Source organism: Archocentrus centrarchus, chromosome 3 (assembly GCF_007364275.1).
Source record: "Archocentrus centrarchus isolate MPI-CPG fArcCen1 chromosome 3, fArcCen1, whole genome shotgun sequence".
NCBI lineage: Eukaryota > Metazoa > Chordata > Actinopteri > Cichliformes > Cichlidae > Archocentrus > Archocentrus centrarchus.
In genome coordinates this window covers 20,006,963-20,023,921 of record NC_044348.1, presented here as the reverse complement: position 1 = coordinate 20,023,921, position 16,959 = coordinate 20,006,963, and the positions used below count along the sequence as shown (strand labels likewise).

Sequence of the window (16,959 nt, the reverse complement as noted above, 5' to 3'; positions counted from 1 at the left end):
TCGGTTCACAAGTAGACCGCTGTCTTTTTTCGCCCATAAAAATCTATTACAGCAACAGCAACGCCGTGTTGGGTCTTCAGTGAGAAGCTAGAGACATTTATAGGGAGCTTCTACACATGCGGGTTCTTCTGATTCCCCCATTACCACCCCAGCTGTGTGTACTAATTATAAACCAGGTTAGACAAGAGGTGTTCACACCTGCTTTCAAGCTGACTGGGCAGCTTATGATTTGTTGTATGTTTGTTGTGGGACAGATGAGGACTGACTAAGACAAATGCCTCTTGGTGGATTACATTGCAGCTGGTCTTCTGAGACAACAGGGGCTTATGGGCAGATTTTTTGTCAGCTGGGTGCCTCCTAACCGTCTGAGCAGTAGACTTGTATTTCCTTAGAGCTGGGCTGCTCAGTGTGTTTCTGGCATCACTGGTTAAAATAATAATAATAAAGAAACTACACAATAGCCTTTCAGCATATTGATCTAGATTCCTGCACCTCTTCTGGGTTTAGAATATAAAAAACACTAACCTCTGATGGGAGGCCTTTTAATATCAGATAAAGTAAGCAGCATAAAGTAAAGAGTGAAAAAAAAAAAAAAGAGGCTGCAGAGGAATTAAGATGTGCTGGGACAGTAGGTTAAGCAAATTACTTCTATCTGGGGCATTGGGGGTTGCATCAATGTGGAGCCCAGAGTAAGTACTGACTTATTTTTGGAGCACACAAGGCAAGGGTGGCTAAAAGGAGGGCTAAAAAAAGAGGGGGGCTGCTGCAGTATGAGTGTACATTTCCAGATCCCCTTATTATTTCTTTTCTAGAGTTCTGCCTAACTTTAGAAAGCATGCTGCTAACAGTTTACTAAGGAAGCACAGAATCAGAAGAATATTGGAAAAACACAATTATGCATTTTGGTACACATAAACGCCAGAAACTACTGATTTTTCTTTTTTCTTTTCTTTTTTTTTTTTTTTTTGTGAAAATATGTATAACAGAAATTGAGTTTTTTTTTCTCACACTGACACTCATTGCTGCTAACTACAAATCCGTCTTGTATCTATAATGTAAAGCACAAGAAAACTATCTGGATGTAATGTTGCATTGACATTTACCCGTGTTTTATTAAAAATCAAGTGTAAGTTACACCCCTCTGTTCATTCTTTTGTTTCTCTCATTCTTCTCAACCCTTTGTCTTCATTGTGTATGTTGCCACTTATCTTCACAATATAGTTTTTCTTTTTTTTTTTCCCCTCATGAAAAAAAGGGCTCTCTATTGTAGTGTACTATTTTCTATTGGAGACCTCCCAGGAACCAACCACGCAGTCCCCACATCTTTGCACCTGCTCTGTAATCTGTTAATCTGGACTGGCCAATGCCGTCAGTTCGCAAACATTTGCTTCCAGTTCCTAGAGAAAAGAGACATGTTAGAGGCTGGCGGGCCCGCGGAACCGCGCGTCTAGACAGGGTAACGGACACCCTTTACGGAGATGGGCAACGCTGCCCTAAGAAGAAGGAGACGCATTTGAATTGTGTAGCTACGACGTGGGCTCGGTGTGGTGTTTCTGGACGCTCATATGCAAGAGTTATTTAGTGTTTAAAATGTGGGAGATGGTGGCGTTACCGAGAGCGAGCTCTCCCTTCCTGTCGTCTAGGACAAGATGGCAGCAATGCAGGCGAACTGTGCATGGTATGGATTTATAAGTCCATAACATGTTCAGAGAAGCCCTGGATTATACTTATAGTGACTCTATGTGAAGGTAAGCAGCTGAGCGGTGGAAGGCTGTTTTTTGTGGTGCTTGTTTAGCTTAATCTTTGAAATGGTAGTCTAAAGGTGACGCAATACAAAGTGACAACTTAGCTACAAACTTAGCTAGCGAGCTTTTGCTTTTATAACCCCCTTTTTAAGCATTCGCTTCGTACACAGGTAGTTTTATGTAATTAATATGTACTTGATTAAAGCTGAATTATTTTTTCTTATCCTGTCAAACGGCGGTGTTATTGGGTGCAGATTACTGGCGTGAGTGCACTGAAGTGTTCGCTGTTTCAGTGTTGTCACGGCGACCAGTTGATTTCTTTTAACATTTTTTTGCCCAAACATATCTCATTAAGCTGTGGAAACTTGTCTGTTATTCTAATGTTAGCCTACTCCAAATGGACGATAAAGGTCGTATGATTTAAATGGTGAGTGCTGTGTTAGTTAAGGTTACATAGGGTTTCGCATGTGGTTTGGATAGCATATGCTAGTAAAAGATTGCCGCATAATGTTGATGCCTAACCCTAATCACACACGGCAAAACTGAACAGACTTTATGATTAACCCAGTCACACGTACTGGTTTGAATTTGTAACAGATGTATGGCAGTGCCACATGTTGTTAAATTATAGTCAACTGTAAATATAATTGTGAAGTATTTGAAGGCACTGTGTCATTTTTTTTTTTAAACCTTTATTTTTCGGTAATTATCTAGAAACCCTCTTTCAGGTTAGAATACTAACTTAAGTTCACTGAAGTGCACCCAAACTTACATTTTTCTGGACCAAAAATATGCGTTATTTTCTCTCAGCAGGCATAAACACGTTGAAAGACAAAAGGTTTAAGAGCCCAAAGTATGAAGTTAATCATACCAAGTTTAGCGGTAATGAGCTACTTGTTTTGCCACAACGAATGTAGTGGTATTGTGTTAAATATAAAGTGTAGGATTTAAAAGTGAGTTCCTTTTGTGAGAGCCAGCAAAATTAAAGTGTGCTGTGTAATTGTAGGCAAGATTCTTTGAACAGCCAGCTATTTATGTAGCAACAGCCATCGCGGAGTTCCTGGTCCTCTTAAAACTCAGAAATTCAATACCTACACTGTGGCTTGTAAAGCTAATGCACTTTCCCTGCCTGACTGTTTTTTTTTTTTGCATTGCCAGTAACACTTGTCTGATGTAAATAGTATCAAGAGACTACCCAGTAATGTGTAGCTCATTTGGTTGTAGGTAGCTGAGATAAACTGGTATTCTAGTTTCACCATCTATTATGATACCTTGGTGATGTCACCACCTGTGAGCATTTGTGACACTCAGAGTGAAGTGCAGCACTATGTTTGTGATTTATTTATTTATTTTTAATTATTTTTTTCCCCCCTAGATACGCCTGTCTGCTGATTATATTTATGTTCTTCAGTTTATCAGTAACATAGAAAGGCCACAAAGGCTGTGGGTGGTAATGAGAGCAGTAATGACAGAAGAAAGTCGGGCCAGTAAATAACATAAATAGTGCTTTACCCTACAGTAATTGGTATTAGTGAGTAATTTTGGTTGGTAGGTGGAGGGTATAATGACTGCACATATCTACTAAGTTCGGGGCAGCTGGTTATCTGTTTTGCACTGTGGCCAGCTTAAAGACCGGTTTGTGGATGATGTTATCTTGAGGTGTGGGTACGGACACGAGGCAGTAAACAAAACAGAATGACTGCGTTTGTATGTAAGAGACCACCGTGACACAAAGAAGCTGTGATGTCGCCTGAATTGCTGAAGTGATGGGTGGTAAATGCCTGTTATCTCAGAAAGTAAACATCTATTACAGCTCACAGTGCATAATTACCAGTGATCTGGTCAAAACCCAGGATTTTAATTGCACCTCAGGTGCTTTTGTCCAGAAATTGGTGAGGTAAAATAACAAATGGCTTAATGAATGTAACAGCTTGTGGGTTGCTATTATAAAGGATTTGCTGATCGATGTAAATGCTCATTTCTGTGGGTGTTATTCCATTGTGTAAATTTGTTCAGCTGTTAATAAATGTTCACAAGAGGTTATAAGGTAGTGGTCTGAATGCTAAACACATTTCTGTTATTTTTGAGAGAATGAATGAAGTAATTCTTTTCACCACATTATGGCTCGATTATGAATGGAAACGATAAACTCCATTACACTTACGGCATGGAAGACAGAACCCTGACTCTAGACAGATGTTTGTACTGCAGATTTTTTTACCCAGTTGTTACCCCAGGAATACACCGGGTCTGTGACATCAGTCTCCGACACTGTTTTGTTCCGTAGTCACATTACACAGCGAGCATGTCAGAAGCGGCACCTTTAGTCTGCACAGGATCTTCATTTTCAAAATTGCCTGGATTTTCTATGACGTTCGTGTCAGACTATCTGGCTTCCTCATCTGCAGATTTACGCAGCTTCCATCCATTATAGACCCAGCGCTATTTTGAACTTCTGAAATGTGTTGCGGTGTATTTGACGGGCTTGCAAGCATTAACTTGAGTGAGCCCGATTAGCTCTGGTAGCTGTATCAGACATGAATCCCAAACTGAGGTAGATGCTCAACCTTGCAATTTCTGTACTGTTACACCCATAATTCACCATCACTGCAGCATAATGGTCATCTATACAGCATACTCCCTGCAAACTGGAGCTAATTCAACAAGAAGACTGCTAAATGATAGTCATAAGTTCAGTCGAAAAGGCATGAGGTCACATGCTTTAGGAAATAGAGAGCCTGTTTATCTAATGAGCAGATCAAGTTCACGAGACACAGCGCAGCAGCTTGCTGCAAAGTTTTGGGGCTGTGATTTAAAATGCCAATGCCTTTTTAATGCTCAAGGGATAGCAGCAGCAGAAAGTTGAGTGGGTTGAAAGTAGGTGTTTTTATTTCCACAATGACAGTCTGTATTTACCGTCATCATCTGATGAGAACATGTCTCTTTTTTTTTTGTTTTGTTTCATAAATAAACTTTCATATTCTGGGTCTTGTTTGGTGAAAAGGAGCCAAAATGAGTTTTTTTTTTATTTTTTTTTATTGTGTTTTAAAAAAAGAAAAGACAGTCTAAGAATAAGAAATACTTCATCTTATATTTGGGAAATTATTTTGTTACAGCAGCTGGCAGCACATCTGACAAGAGATGTTGTGGAGTCTGCTTTGTAGAAACATGATTATAACTCTCATAACCCTCAATGTAATACACCCACTTGAAAAGTCATTTAAACAAAAGCCAGAAAAACTTTAAAGCTGTTGTTCAGCATCATGGAGGAGAAAAAAATGTGACTTATTGCTGAAGTTGTTGCCAAAGGGACTGGTCTGGTCATATCTACAAAACAAGCCTTTATTATTTGAAGTCATACATAAGCTTGACATTTTTTAATAGTCTGAACCTAGGACTAATGAATCTCAGAAGTTGCAGGTGGAAAAAATGGTTTACTAAATAGGGATAAATTATAAATGGGCTAAGCTTCCAGATTCTGGGGTACAGGTTACATCTTGATGAATGTTGGTTATTTGTAAGTTTCTATTAGTCAAGCAGTAGGTACTGTGTCAGTATAATAATAATGATTACGTGATTGATCGTTATTTTCTTTTTCTTTAGAAGGCATTCTGTCATTAGTCATCAGAGTTGAATCATGTTTTGAAGAGGACCGCCTAATATTTATGATTGGTGTTACACTGTGCTCCACTAGAATAAAAAGATAATATGGTTCACTTTTAATTAAACTGTAGCTGATTTAGTCAAATACTTACATTTTAAGCAATTTCTATTTAACTTAGATTTTTTTTGTTTTTAAACTTTTGGTGCAGTAATCAGAGCTACCTAACAGTTTGTAAAAGTCTGATGTTTTGATATGCTGTAAGATGACAAACAACAACACTACAATACTAGAGGTTGGTGATTATAGCCTTAAATTATATCACGATATTTGAAGAAAATTTGTGGTAATGATATTTATGAATATATAGAAAACAAAAATTGCAGAACAGTTTCTTTTTTTTTTAAATTGGAAATGTTAAGTGAAAATATGACTGCTGAACACTTTATGTTTAACAATAGCTAAAATAACTTAGCCTTGTAACTCCTCGGGAGCATGCATATATGAAAACTGAAAAATACTCTCTACCTGGAATGTTGTATCTTGGGTCTAGCTTTTTAACCAGCCTCCATGTTTTTCCCACTGTGTCAGTGCGTCCATAATTTCCATCCAGTGCAGTTAGCAAATGCTCCAGCAACACTCGGTGGAGTAATTTGTTTACATTTGGGTCGCACATCACCAGCTGCTAGTATCTCCTCTTCTGTACTGTGGTTGTACTTGGTGGTGTGTTCTTGTCTCATGTGGTGAAACACATTAATTGTTTCCCCCTTTAGCAGGAACAGTTTTCCTACATGTTTTGGAAAGCACTGTGCCACTTCGGAGGTTGTTGAAGTAAGTCTCTTTTTCAGGGTTCTAGCTAGCGGTTGATTGGCTGACACTGCGCCGGGCTGAGAATTTCACCGGTTTGCTATCGGAACTGTTCCCGATTACCAAAGTTAGCATGTGTATGTGGTTTTTAGGTACTAAATCGTCATTGGAAGCTGATACGTGGCTCTTGCTCTCAGACATACCCAGGCTTGTCCTGCTGGGAACATAAATGCATTGCGTTGCTATAGCAATAATATCGCAATTATGTCATGTTTACACCACATAAAAATTTATACTTGTTTTTATTGTGGATGATGTGATCTGGCACAGCCATAAGTAACTTTTTTTTTTTTTTTGCTTTTGAGCCAAGTCAAGCAACATGGCCACAAATAGATGTACAGTTTCTAATTGTCTTGTTGCAACACTTTGTGTATACTTCAGTGTTGAGGTGTCATGTTAAGCTGCTTTGTTATAACAGATCATTAGTGTCACTTGCTGTTATATTGCACCTTTTCTTTATGTGATGTTAAAGAGTAGATATAGTGCTCAGGTGACTAAGTGTTAGCTTGTGGAAAAATCTATATCTATCTCTGTCTATCGATCAGTCTATCTATAGTCACTGTTGTTATCCACTATAAAACAGTGTGACTGTTCTAATCTGTCATTTTACCTTCTATTATTTCAGTCGTTACCATTTGTTCCTTGTGGACAGCTGTATAATGTGTTTATTTTCTTTTCCATTTAATTTTGAGTACCTCAGGGCCAAAAGTTAAACTGTGAGCAATCACTTAGCAGCTCAGGCTTGGTGAAAAGGTTCTACAGCTTTGAAGGATGTAATGTAATGCCAAAGGAGGAGCCTAACGGCTGACCAGGGGAGTATCTGGCTTCAGATGGTAATAATAGCAACAGCTGCCATTTCTTGCCTTAGATCATTAGCTTTGACAACTAAGGCTGTCTGCTTTTACAGCCTTGCACTACCCTCCTCCACCCTACTTTTAGTGATAGTATTTTTGTGGCCATCCAAATTTAGTCAAGCTTAGTTTTCTTTGAAATTGAGTTCTGGGTTGAATTACTCTAAATTTACATTCAAATCTAGACATCTTAATTGTTCAGTTGGTAAGGGCTCCAAGTGCAGACTCCTGTCTCCTGTCTAGGGACTCCAGCAATTAATGTCTCGCATCAAAAGGCAAAAAGATGAAACTGAAAGTATTTCATGTGAGAGTCATGAAGAATATTGTCTTCATGTTGGCTTTACAGTGTAAAATTTGGCTTTGCTGTATTAGAATAAAATCAGAGAGACAGTGATGCAACAAAGTTCTTAGTTTTTGCTATGAAATGGCTACACTTTATGCTTTGTTGCATGTAGTTACATTTTGATTATTTGCATATTTTTTAAGCACACACTGAAAAAAACTTGGGTTTCTCTCTAGTAAGCCACACGAAGGTTACCCTCTTGTAATGAAGTCCACTTCTTCACATGATTCATAAAAAACAGAGGTCAAAAATAGGTTAGGTATGAGTAAGAATTTGTCTACAAATGCATTGTGAATTGCATTGGGAAGTGATTGGCTACATAGGTGACTGATAGAATGTGTTCACAGATTTGCATTTGCCTAGAGTTTGAACTCAGAGTGTCTTGCAGTGAGCTTGGGTAGACAGCTTGTACCTTTGACCCACTCCACTGGAAACTTAAGCCCTTAGCATGTTCTCTCCAGAAACTCCCTGCAGAAAAGTACTTAGTTGGTAATTGTGCAGATTTTTAATTGTATATTAACCAGTCTGAGCAGTTTGACTATGAACAGCGGCATAAAGGAGTGGGATGCGGGTTTGCTTGTGCGTTTGCAGACTGTGCATATAAAGCACATCATTCTCTCACTTATTAAATTGGAGCAGAATAACCCTTTCAACATAAAACTACCAGAAGTGATCACTTTTTGACACAGCACCAGCTCCTGTCAGATGTCCGTAAATGGGAGGTTGCATGTCTGATCTGCTGAAAATCAGTAATTGCAGCTGGAGAAAAGTAAGCTTGAAGCAGTAATATGTAGGTGTACCTCTCAGGTGAGATGTCGTAGACTGATCAGTTTATCATCAGTTTTTTTTTTTTTTTTTTTTACTCAAGTTTCATTGGTTTTTAGTCTAATGCAGCTTTTATGTTCAATGAAAGTTATTTTTTGTTATTGTTTGTATGCAGCAATGAAGTAATTTATTTGTTTTAGTCATATAAATCATTTGATCCAGAAATATGAACTGAATCATGGAATTTTGTACTGTTACGCCCCTACTGTGGAGGTTATATCAGCTGTTCCAGGACTTCTTGTGGCTGGAAATGGTTCTTTAAAATTCTGGCTATATGTCTTGACTTGTTGTAAAGGCCAATTACATAAATGCCTTATGATATTATGTAACTGATAGGAATCTAAATATCTGCAGTCCTTGACAATTGTTTTAAAGGCAGAGTCCACTTAGTAGAACTTACAGGTTGTTAGTCTGAAATCTAATGTTTTTGGAAGTGTCTCATTGGGATCAGTGTTCAAAACTCACATATAGGACTGCCAAGTGAACAATACAGGCCATTGCAATGTTATAAATTGTGGGCAGTGAACCAGAAACATATGTTTTGTTAATCTAAGCATAACTGTTTGAAAGGTGGGTTACTGTGTAATTCAGGGCTAACACATCAAGAACAACAAATATTCTGTATTAATTATAACAGGGTGCTAAGAACAGGGTGGAGGAAGAGGGAAAAACAGGAAAAATAAAAGTAGTATATGGATGAAATGGCAATGATTGTAATACATTACAATATTAATGCCACTAGTAATGTCAAGAAAAGAATAAACATTCAAAGAAAAGACTTTGTAACAAACAAATTATTATGATGTGACAGAAGTATCCATAATTGTTTAATTGGAATTGATAAGAATGGGTGTAAGCACTAAAGCAGCAAATGCACATAATACAAATAATAGTAATAATAATACATAACAGCTGTGTTTAAAAACACATCTTTTTAGCTTAGCATTTGTTTAATTTGTTTTTAATTTGTTTTTATTATTCTTTGTCCTGTTGTGAAGCACTTCGTAACATCTGTTTTGAGAGGTGCTATATAAATAAAGCTTTACTTACTTACTTACTTTTTAACTTCAGCCTATGCAAGCCTAATGAACACATTACAAGTTCATTTTTAGCTGTTTGAAGTTTAAAAGTAGACTGTTTATGTCACTGTTAGGATTTTAGACTGGATCCCAGGACAATTTTTTGTTTTTTTTTTTCCTTTTCACTCTTATCAGCGTCTTTTTGAGCCCCGCTTGGGATAATTTGATAAAGTGCTTCTTACTGAGAACAGTGCCACCAAACAGTAACACAAGGTGTGATTGTGTAAAGAGCTGCCAAGAGAATAGGTTGACCTTATCGCGCTGCTCAGAATAGAGTCGGAGGGATAGCTCGCAGTGCCAGCGTTATCACAACACAAGTGGGCTTTCCATCAGGGGTATTTATTTTAGGACACTCTACAGAGGAACCACACAGCCCATACCTGACTAAGTTTTGTGTACTTCTTGTTTTTTTGACAGCTCTTTTTTAAGTACTTGGCGATAAAAGATATTAAGTGTGATAGTCATCCTATTTAGACATCATTCATAACATTTATTAATATTTGTCTAATTTGGTATTTAGATAAACTTGGTTCTTTTAATTGTGGTGTCAGTTTGAAGTATTGAAGTCTCTGGAGTCCAGGAGCATGTGAATCTATGCATGCGGCCCAAAATGAAAGTAGGTCATAGGCTGCAGTATGGCACATGGTCAATGTCTAAGGTCACTGTGGCAGTTTGAATATGGGTTTTGAAGGTGAGCAGGATCTTGGAACTTGTGAAATTTTTTTATCCTTTTATTGCTTTTTCCTACATGATTTACTTTCCGAATATTTTAACAAGGCAGTTGTTTTCATAAGGGCCTTATCCTCCCTCACACACGTTCATAGGTGATAGGAAAAGAAGAATAAACCATATCTTAACCATAACAATTGGAAGTGTGGGCTTGATGTTGCTATATAACTTTATTCTTATGTTTGTCTGTCTCTCATTCTCTCTCCCTCTCCATTGGTTGCCTAGAGACCTGCAGTAGGATGCATGGAAATGGCAGGAAAAGGTCAGGCAAACCTTTGAGAAGTTAGTCATCGGCTGTGTGGAGGTGTCAGTTGGATTGCAGTTGGATAGTGCAGAACGGTGAAGGTGTTCTGATGTCGGCCACAACAGCATTCTCTCTTCCTCAGATCATGTGGTGAAGGGTGGGTTGATGTTAGTGGGGCGCTACTCATTGCAGTGTCATCAAGGAGGAGTTAGACAACAACAAAATGAGACTGGTGGCATGGGTCAGTTTTTTGGACTCTAAGTAACTTAATAGACCTTGACCAAGCAAAGAGAGAAAAACTTTGCTTTTGCAGGGGGTGGGAGACTGATGTTACAGCTAAGTTCAAGTGTAATCGTTCTTTTTTTTTTTTGGTAACATAACCAAAATATTATTTGCTGTGGATCTAACTATTATTTCTATTCTTTATTCTGTCTCCACAGGTATGGCCTCACAAGTCTTGGTCTACCCACCACACATTTATCAAACCCAGACAAGTGCCTTTAGCAGTGTGAAGAAACTCAAAGTTGAGCCCAGCAGCTGTGTGTACCATGAGAGGGCACACCCACGGACTTTTCTGAACAGCAGAACCCTTGGCATTGTGCATCCAACAAAACAAGCCCACTCATTTGTGAACCGAGACTTGGCAGTTGGCTTGAAAGTGCGTGGAAGACAAGAGTACCCGGTGCAGACGGTGGTGGTGCGTGGTGTGCAGAGACAACAGCCCGGTAAAAGAGGAGGTGGAGCACCAGGCCCGTTTGTGGCCCAGCAACGAGAAGAGGCAGGCATTGTCCAGTCACAGGACAAGGAGCAGCAGCAGCAGCGGCAGACAGAAAAAGCAAGTGGGAGCAGCAGTGGAGCAACAGGGGCAGGAGGAGGAGGAAGGGGAGAGGGCTGCAGTGGAGGAGGTGAGGGAGGCGAAGAGGGTGACAGAGAAGAGAACTGTGGAGGTTTGAACTCAGCTGACAGCTCTCAGCGATGTGGGCTGAAACGTAAAAGTGAGGAGCTGGATAACCGAAGGAGCACCATGCAGATTGTGGAGGAACTGTCAATGTTGCCTGCCATGTTGCAAACGACGAATGTGGGGAACGCGGCCATGACAGCTCCAGCGGCTGTAGGGGCTGGAGCGGGCCCCTCCAAACAGGGTGTAGGGCATGGGGGTGTAGGTGCAGCAGGAGGAACGGGAGGAGGGGATGGAGACTATCAGGTTGTGCAGCATGAAGTCCTCTGTTCCATGAAGAATACTTATGAAGTGCTGGATTTCTTGGGACGTGGCACATTTGGTCAGGTAGTAAAGTGCTGGAAGAGGGGCACAGGTGAGGTAGTGGCTGTCAAGATCCTGAAAAACCACCCTTCATATGCCAGGCAGGGTCAAATTGAAGTTGGCATCCTTGCTCGTCTGAGTGGGGAGAATGCAGACGAGCACAACCTGGTGCGAGCCTTTGAATGCTTTCAGCACCGCAGTCACACCTGCCTGGTATTTGAGATGCTTGAACAGAACCTGTACGATTTCCTGAAGCAAAATAAGTTCAGCCCGCTGCCCCTGAAAGTGATTAGACCTGTGCTACAGCAGGTAGCTACAGCTCTGAAAAAGTTAAAGAGCATGGGTCTGATTCATGCAGACCTTAAACCAGAGAACATAATGCTGGTGGACCCAGTGAGGCAACCTTACAGGGTGAAAGTGATAGACTTTGGCTCAGCCAGTCACGTGTCCAAAGCAGTGTGTTCCACGTACCTTCAGTCTCGGTACTATAGGTGAGTACAAACGTAAATGAAGATATAATGAATATAGCATAGTTGGTTAAAAAAAATGTCTGTCCTCAAGCAAAACAAGGAAATGTCTCCCATACTGCACAACATCCTGCGTATTTAGAAGTCACATATCATACACTGTGAAAAATGGGACCCTGCAGGGTTTACTACAAGTTAACTGCTCATCTCTCAGGTGCCATTAAACAATATTTAAGTTGTGGCAAAAAATACTTTAAAACATGGGGGGAAAAAAAGAAGTTTGACTTTTTTGAACATTTATTGTATTCTTTGCAGTGCGGTGTTGCTTTCATTCTAGATGTTTAGAGCATTAAAGAGATTATGTTATAGAAAACAAAGGGATAGGCAAACATTCGATACTATATGTGCAGATGTAAATGTGTAAATTAAGTTAAGAAAGGTAGTGACAAAAGTGGGATTGTTACGATTCATCGAGTAACTCATTTAAAAAGAAAAACCCAAAAACATGCGTATGAATAAAAAGTATTGCAACATGAAACCCGTGTAGGCCCCAGTTTTTCAACAAAAAGACTACGGTAATAACAGAACAACAGCAGTGAAGATGACACACGACTAGCTGCGAAGAGGCAGAGCCGTTACTGAGACAGTGAGCTCAGGTGTGAGAGAGAAAATATTTTTCTAGCATCCAAAGCAGCAGTGCTTATTACTGTAATCACCATTAAAACCTTCACTGGGAAAAAAGCCGGTGGGAGTCCGTCATCGACCCACTGTTCAACAAGCGCCAACGTGAAGAAATGGGAGCTTTGTAGCTGCTTCCATTCGCCGCCTTTTGTTGTAAACAGCAAAAATCTACAGTAAAGGTACAGACGTTAAACTAAAATATGCAGATAAACTGTTAAGTTAGTCTAATATGATGTTCAAGTTAGGCAGCTTGCTGTTAGCTGTCGGCAGTCGTCCTACTTTATATGACAGTGATACCTGCATGAAGCAGCGGTGAGTCTAAAGGGGGACATGGGGTGTACTAGACCATTTTATTTCAGGGCTTTAGAGACATTATTTTGTGGATTTAGATTAATATAAAATATAAATGTGAATATTTAAGGCCAATAAAAATATACATGGGGCCAATAAAACACTGAGCCACTGACCTGGGGCTTTTGGGTTGGACACTGAATGATTGTTAACATTAATTAACCCTGGGACGTCTGGGTGAGGTGTTCCAGGCATGTCAAACCGGGAGGAGGCCCCAGGGCAGATCCAGGACACACTGGAGAGATTATATCTCTCAGCTGGCCTGGGAATACCTTTGTGTTCACCTGAATAAGGAGGTGGTTTGGGAGAGGGAGGTCTGGGTTTCTCTGCTTAGGCTGCTGCGCCTGCAACCTGACCCCAGATAAGCAGAAGAAAATGGTTGGATGGACAGACCAATGGATTAATTAACAACTTTAATTTTTAACATGTACACAATCAGAATGTCTGATTTATCTAGCAGGAAACATTGCATCAAAGCACAGGGAAAACCCCAGTTCTAAGAATGCTAATGTGCTCGCTTTTCTGCATTGCTTCTTTTAAAGGCTTACAGACACACACACACACATACAGAAACACATACTGACTCATTCACAGACATATGAACATACACTAGATTTACCTCCTCCAGTAGATAGAATACTGTCAGAACTCTACTGATGTAAGAAAGCATTCCAAGAAGACAGATTAGGCTATTTTATTTAATGCCTTAGTTTAGGTTGTTTCGAAGAAAAAGTCGAGCTATTGTCATAGCCTTGGTGTCGGCGGCGTTGGCGTCAATTCCACAAAAACTTTAATGTCGGCCATAACTCAAGAATGATGTGACCTAGAATATTCAAATACACAACATTGATGCATCTACTAAAAATCTTGTCTGAGTTTGAATTTCGGCGACTTTGACCTAAGGGTTAAAGCTCAGAGGTCATGTTTTCTGAAAATCTTGTCAATGCAATAACTTGAGAACGACCATTAACTTCACACGCTCACCAAAAGTATTCGCTTGTCTGCCTTCACATGTGTATGAACTTGAGTGACATCCCATTCTTAATTCATAGGGTTTAATATGATGTCAGCACACCCTTTGCTGCCATAACAGCTTCAACTCTTCTGGGAAAGCGGTCCACAAGGTTTAGGAGTGTGTTTATAACTGCAGAAAGTTGGCAACCTCTGTGCACTATGGCCTCAGCATCCGCTGACCCTGCTCTGTCATTTTATGTGGCCTACCATTTTGTGGCTGAGTTGCTGTTCCCAATCACTTCCATTTTGTTATAATACCACTAACAGTTGACTGTAGAATATTTAATAGCGAGAAAATTTCACAACTGGACTTGTTGCACAGGTGGCATCCTATCACAGTACCATGCTGGAATTCACTGAGCTCCTGAGAGTGACCTGTTCTTTCACAAATGTTTGCAGAAGCAGTCTGCATGCCTAGGTGCTTGATTTTATACAATTGTGGCCATGGAAGTGATTGGAACACTTAAATGCACAATTCAATTATTTGAACAGATGACTGAATACCTTTGGCAGTATAGTGTATATAGTAAATGGAATACCTTTTGTTTATAAAAAGACCTGGACTGCTGATAGTCTTTGGCATGCAATAAGAAAACGGGGGAGATAAATTACTTTTGGCATCATATTATGAGTACTTTGATTTTATTAGAAAAACAGGCCTGAAATGGTATCAACTGTTGTGTAAGGAGTGACCCAGTTCACTGTTTGGTTTCTATCTTTCTGTTTACAAGGTATAAATTTGCCATTTTGTACTAATAGGTTCTCAGATCTCAGTGATTTACATTAGCTAGTATATATGTTTCATAAAGACATAAAGAGAATTTATTTGGTATGGCAAATGTGTCTGCACACATACATAACTGGTACAGATTTAAGGATATTATAACCCCACCCCCCACCCCTTCTTATGTCGCAAACTGATCATGCAATACCAGGGTTTCCCCATGATTTCCCTGGTAGCTGTGATTCTGCAAAACTGTAAGGACCTTTCAGAGTCATTGTTTTAGATTAAATTGCCCAACAGCATATAGGAGTTGGCAAAATTAAGTAAAACCTTAAACATTTAGGGTATTAAAATCAAAACGCACATCAGTAATATTAAAAGTGCCATGTGCAGTATAATATATACTTATTTTTTCATACTTTAAGTATGTTTTGCTGGTAACACTGAAATACTTCTGCTTAACTAATATTATAAATGCAGGGCTTGTTTAATCCAACCACACAATCCTGAAATTTCACAATTTACAGTGTGTTTGAGTGGAGAGGGAAAAACAAACAGACTTGACACTCTGTTCTTAGGCCATATGTAAAATGAACCTACAAACAAATATAGTCTGTTGAGGCTGTTTAAAAAGTTAGACTATCTTGTTGGCTTAAAGGTTGCAGGCAAGTGACAAACACTGGACCAGGCCCTATACTGTAAGCTGCAGCCAGGTACTCCTTGTGGGCTTTATTCAGTGTCTAAAGCCCCTCTTTGCCCCCCACTCATTGAGCAAAGCTGAGTAAAGTTGAGACCGCTGAAGTGAATGTGATACAAATCCTTGTGTTAGACTCAAGCTCTTTTAACACAACTCACATGTAGCAAGCAACAGGAGACAGTCTGTGACGGTCACTTTCTCGGTACTGGAAACATTAGCGATTCAGGCCAACCCGATTAGAATTCACTGCATTACTCAGACTTTGTACTAGGGAGATAGGCTGTTTAATGTCTGATCTGACTATCGTCAGACATTGGTTTTCACATAGAGGTCTCTTGGTAATGTTGAGAAATTTTCAAGGCTGCGGTACTATTTGCCGTAAGAGGAAAGCAGCCCTCGTCCTCTTTACCGCTTATGTTAGTGAATCTTTTCTTCTAATGATATCATATAATGGCTTGCTCCCACAGACTATTATTTGTATAACACTGATGAGAAATTACAGCCATTTTTTAATACATCCTCCCTCATTCTTAGAGACTCAAAAGTATTGGACAGTGTACTATTAAAATGGTTTATGACCAGGTGAAGTCTGTTCCTGTTGTTATTCCATGATAGATTAAGCAGATAAAAGATCTGGATTTGATTCCAAGTGTTGTTCTTAAATTTCACAGCCTTTCACTGGAACTCTTAACATGACTTCCAAAGAGATGTTGATGCAGGTGAAGGAGACCATCATTAGGCTGAGAAACCAAAATAAACCTGTCAGAGAGGTAAAAACATTAGGAATGGTCACATCTACAGTCTGGTACATTCTTAACAAGAAGGAATGCATTGGCCATTACTGGAAGACTATGGAAGACAACAGAGGTGGTTGACTGCTAATTATTTCCTTGGTTAAGAACAATCACAAGAAATAGTCAAGTCAAGAATATTCTTGAAGGATAGGCATATCATTGTCAAAATCTGCAATCAAGAGATGCTATCATAAATGTAAATAAAGAGGGTTTACAACAAGGTACAAACCGCTGTTAACACTCATGAACAGGAATGACAGCTATAGCATAACACATCATCTGTCAAACATGGTAGAAGCAATGGCACGCATGCTGGCTGCCAGTGGATCTGGGTAACTAGTGTTCATTGATGGTGTGGCTTCTGATAGAAGTAGCAGGATGAATTCTGAAGTGTACTGAGGTTATACTCTGCTCATATTCAACCAAATGCTACAAAACTGATCGGACGGCACTTCACAGTAGAAATGACCCACAGCAATCCAATCTCAGTCCAACAAGGCATGCTTTTCAGTTATTGAAGACATTACAAAACAGAAAGACCCATAAACAGCAACTGAACATGGCTGCAGTAAAGGCCTGGCAGAACATCTCAGGGGAGGGAACACAGCATTTGGTAATGTCCATGGGTTCTAGACTTCAGGAAGTCAGACTGTAAATGATTTTCATGCAAATATTAAAAACAGTCC

The 16,959-nt window shown here is 39.5% G+C and overlaps 1 protein-coding gene across 7 annotated transcripts in view; it reads left to right on the top strand.

The window, feature by feature from the left end:
• Nucleotides 1–1,420: 1,420 nt before the first annotated feature.
• hipk3b (homeodomain interacting protein kinase 3b) overlaps nucleotides 1,421–16,959 on the top strand; it is a 52,185-nt gene continuing 36,646 nt past the window's right edge. For 2 of the 7 annotated variants that reach the window (XM_030719834.1, XM_030719824.1), the window contains exons 1-2: nucleotides 1,421–1,748; nucleotides 10,725–12,036. In XM_030719834.1, coding sequence (XP_030575694.1) covers nucleotides 1,676–1,748; nucleotides 10,725–12,036 — 1,385 coding nt within the window. In that variant the 5' untranslated portion in view covers nucleotides 1,421–1,675. Of the gene's footprint in view, nucleotides 1,749–2,046; nucleotides 2,173–10,265; nucleotides 10,442–10,724; nucleotides 12,037–16,959 lie in introns of those variants that run through there. The other 5 variants (XM_030719851.1, XM_030719869.1, XM_030719860.1 and 2 more) reach the window with 5 other exon arrangements.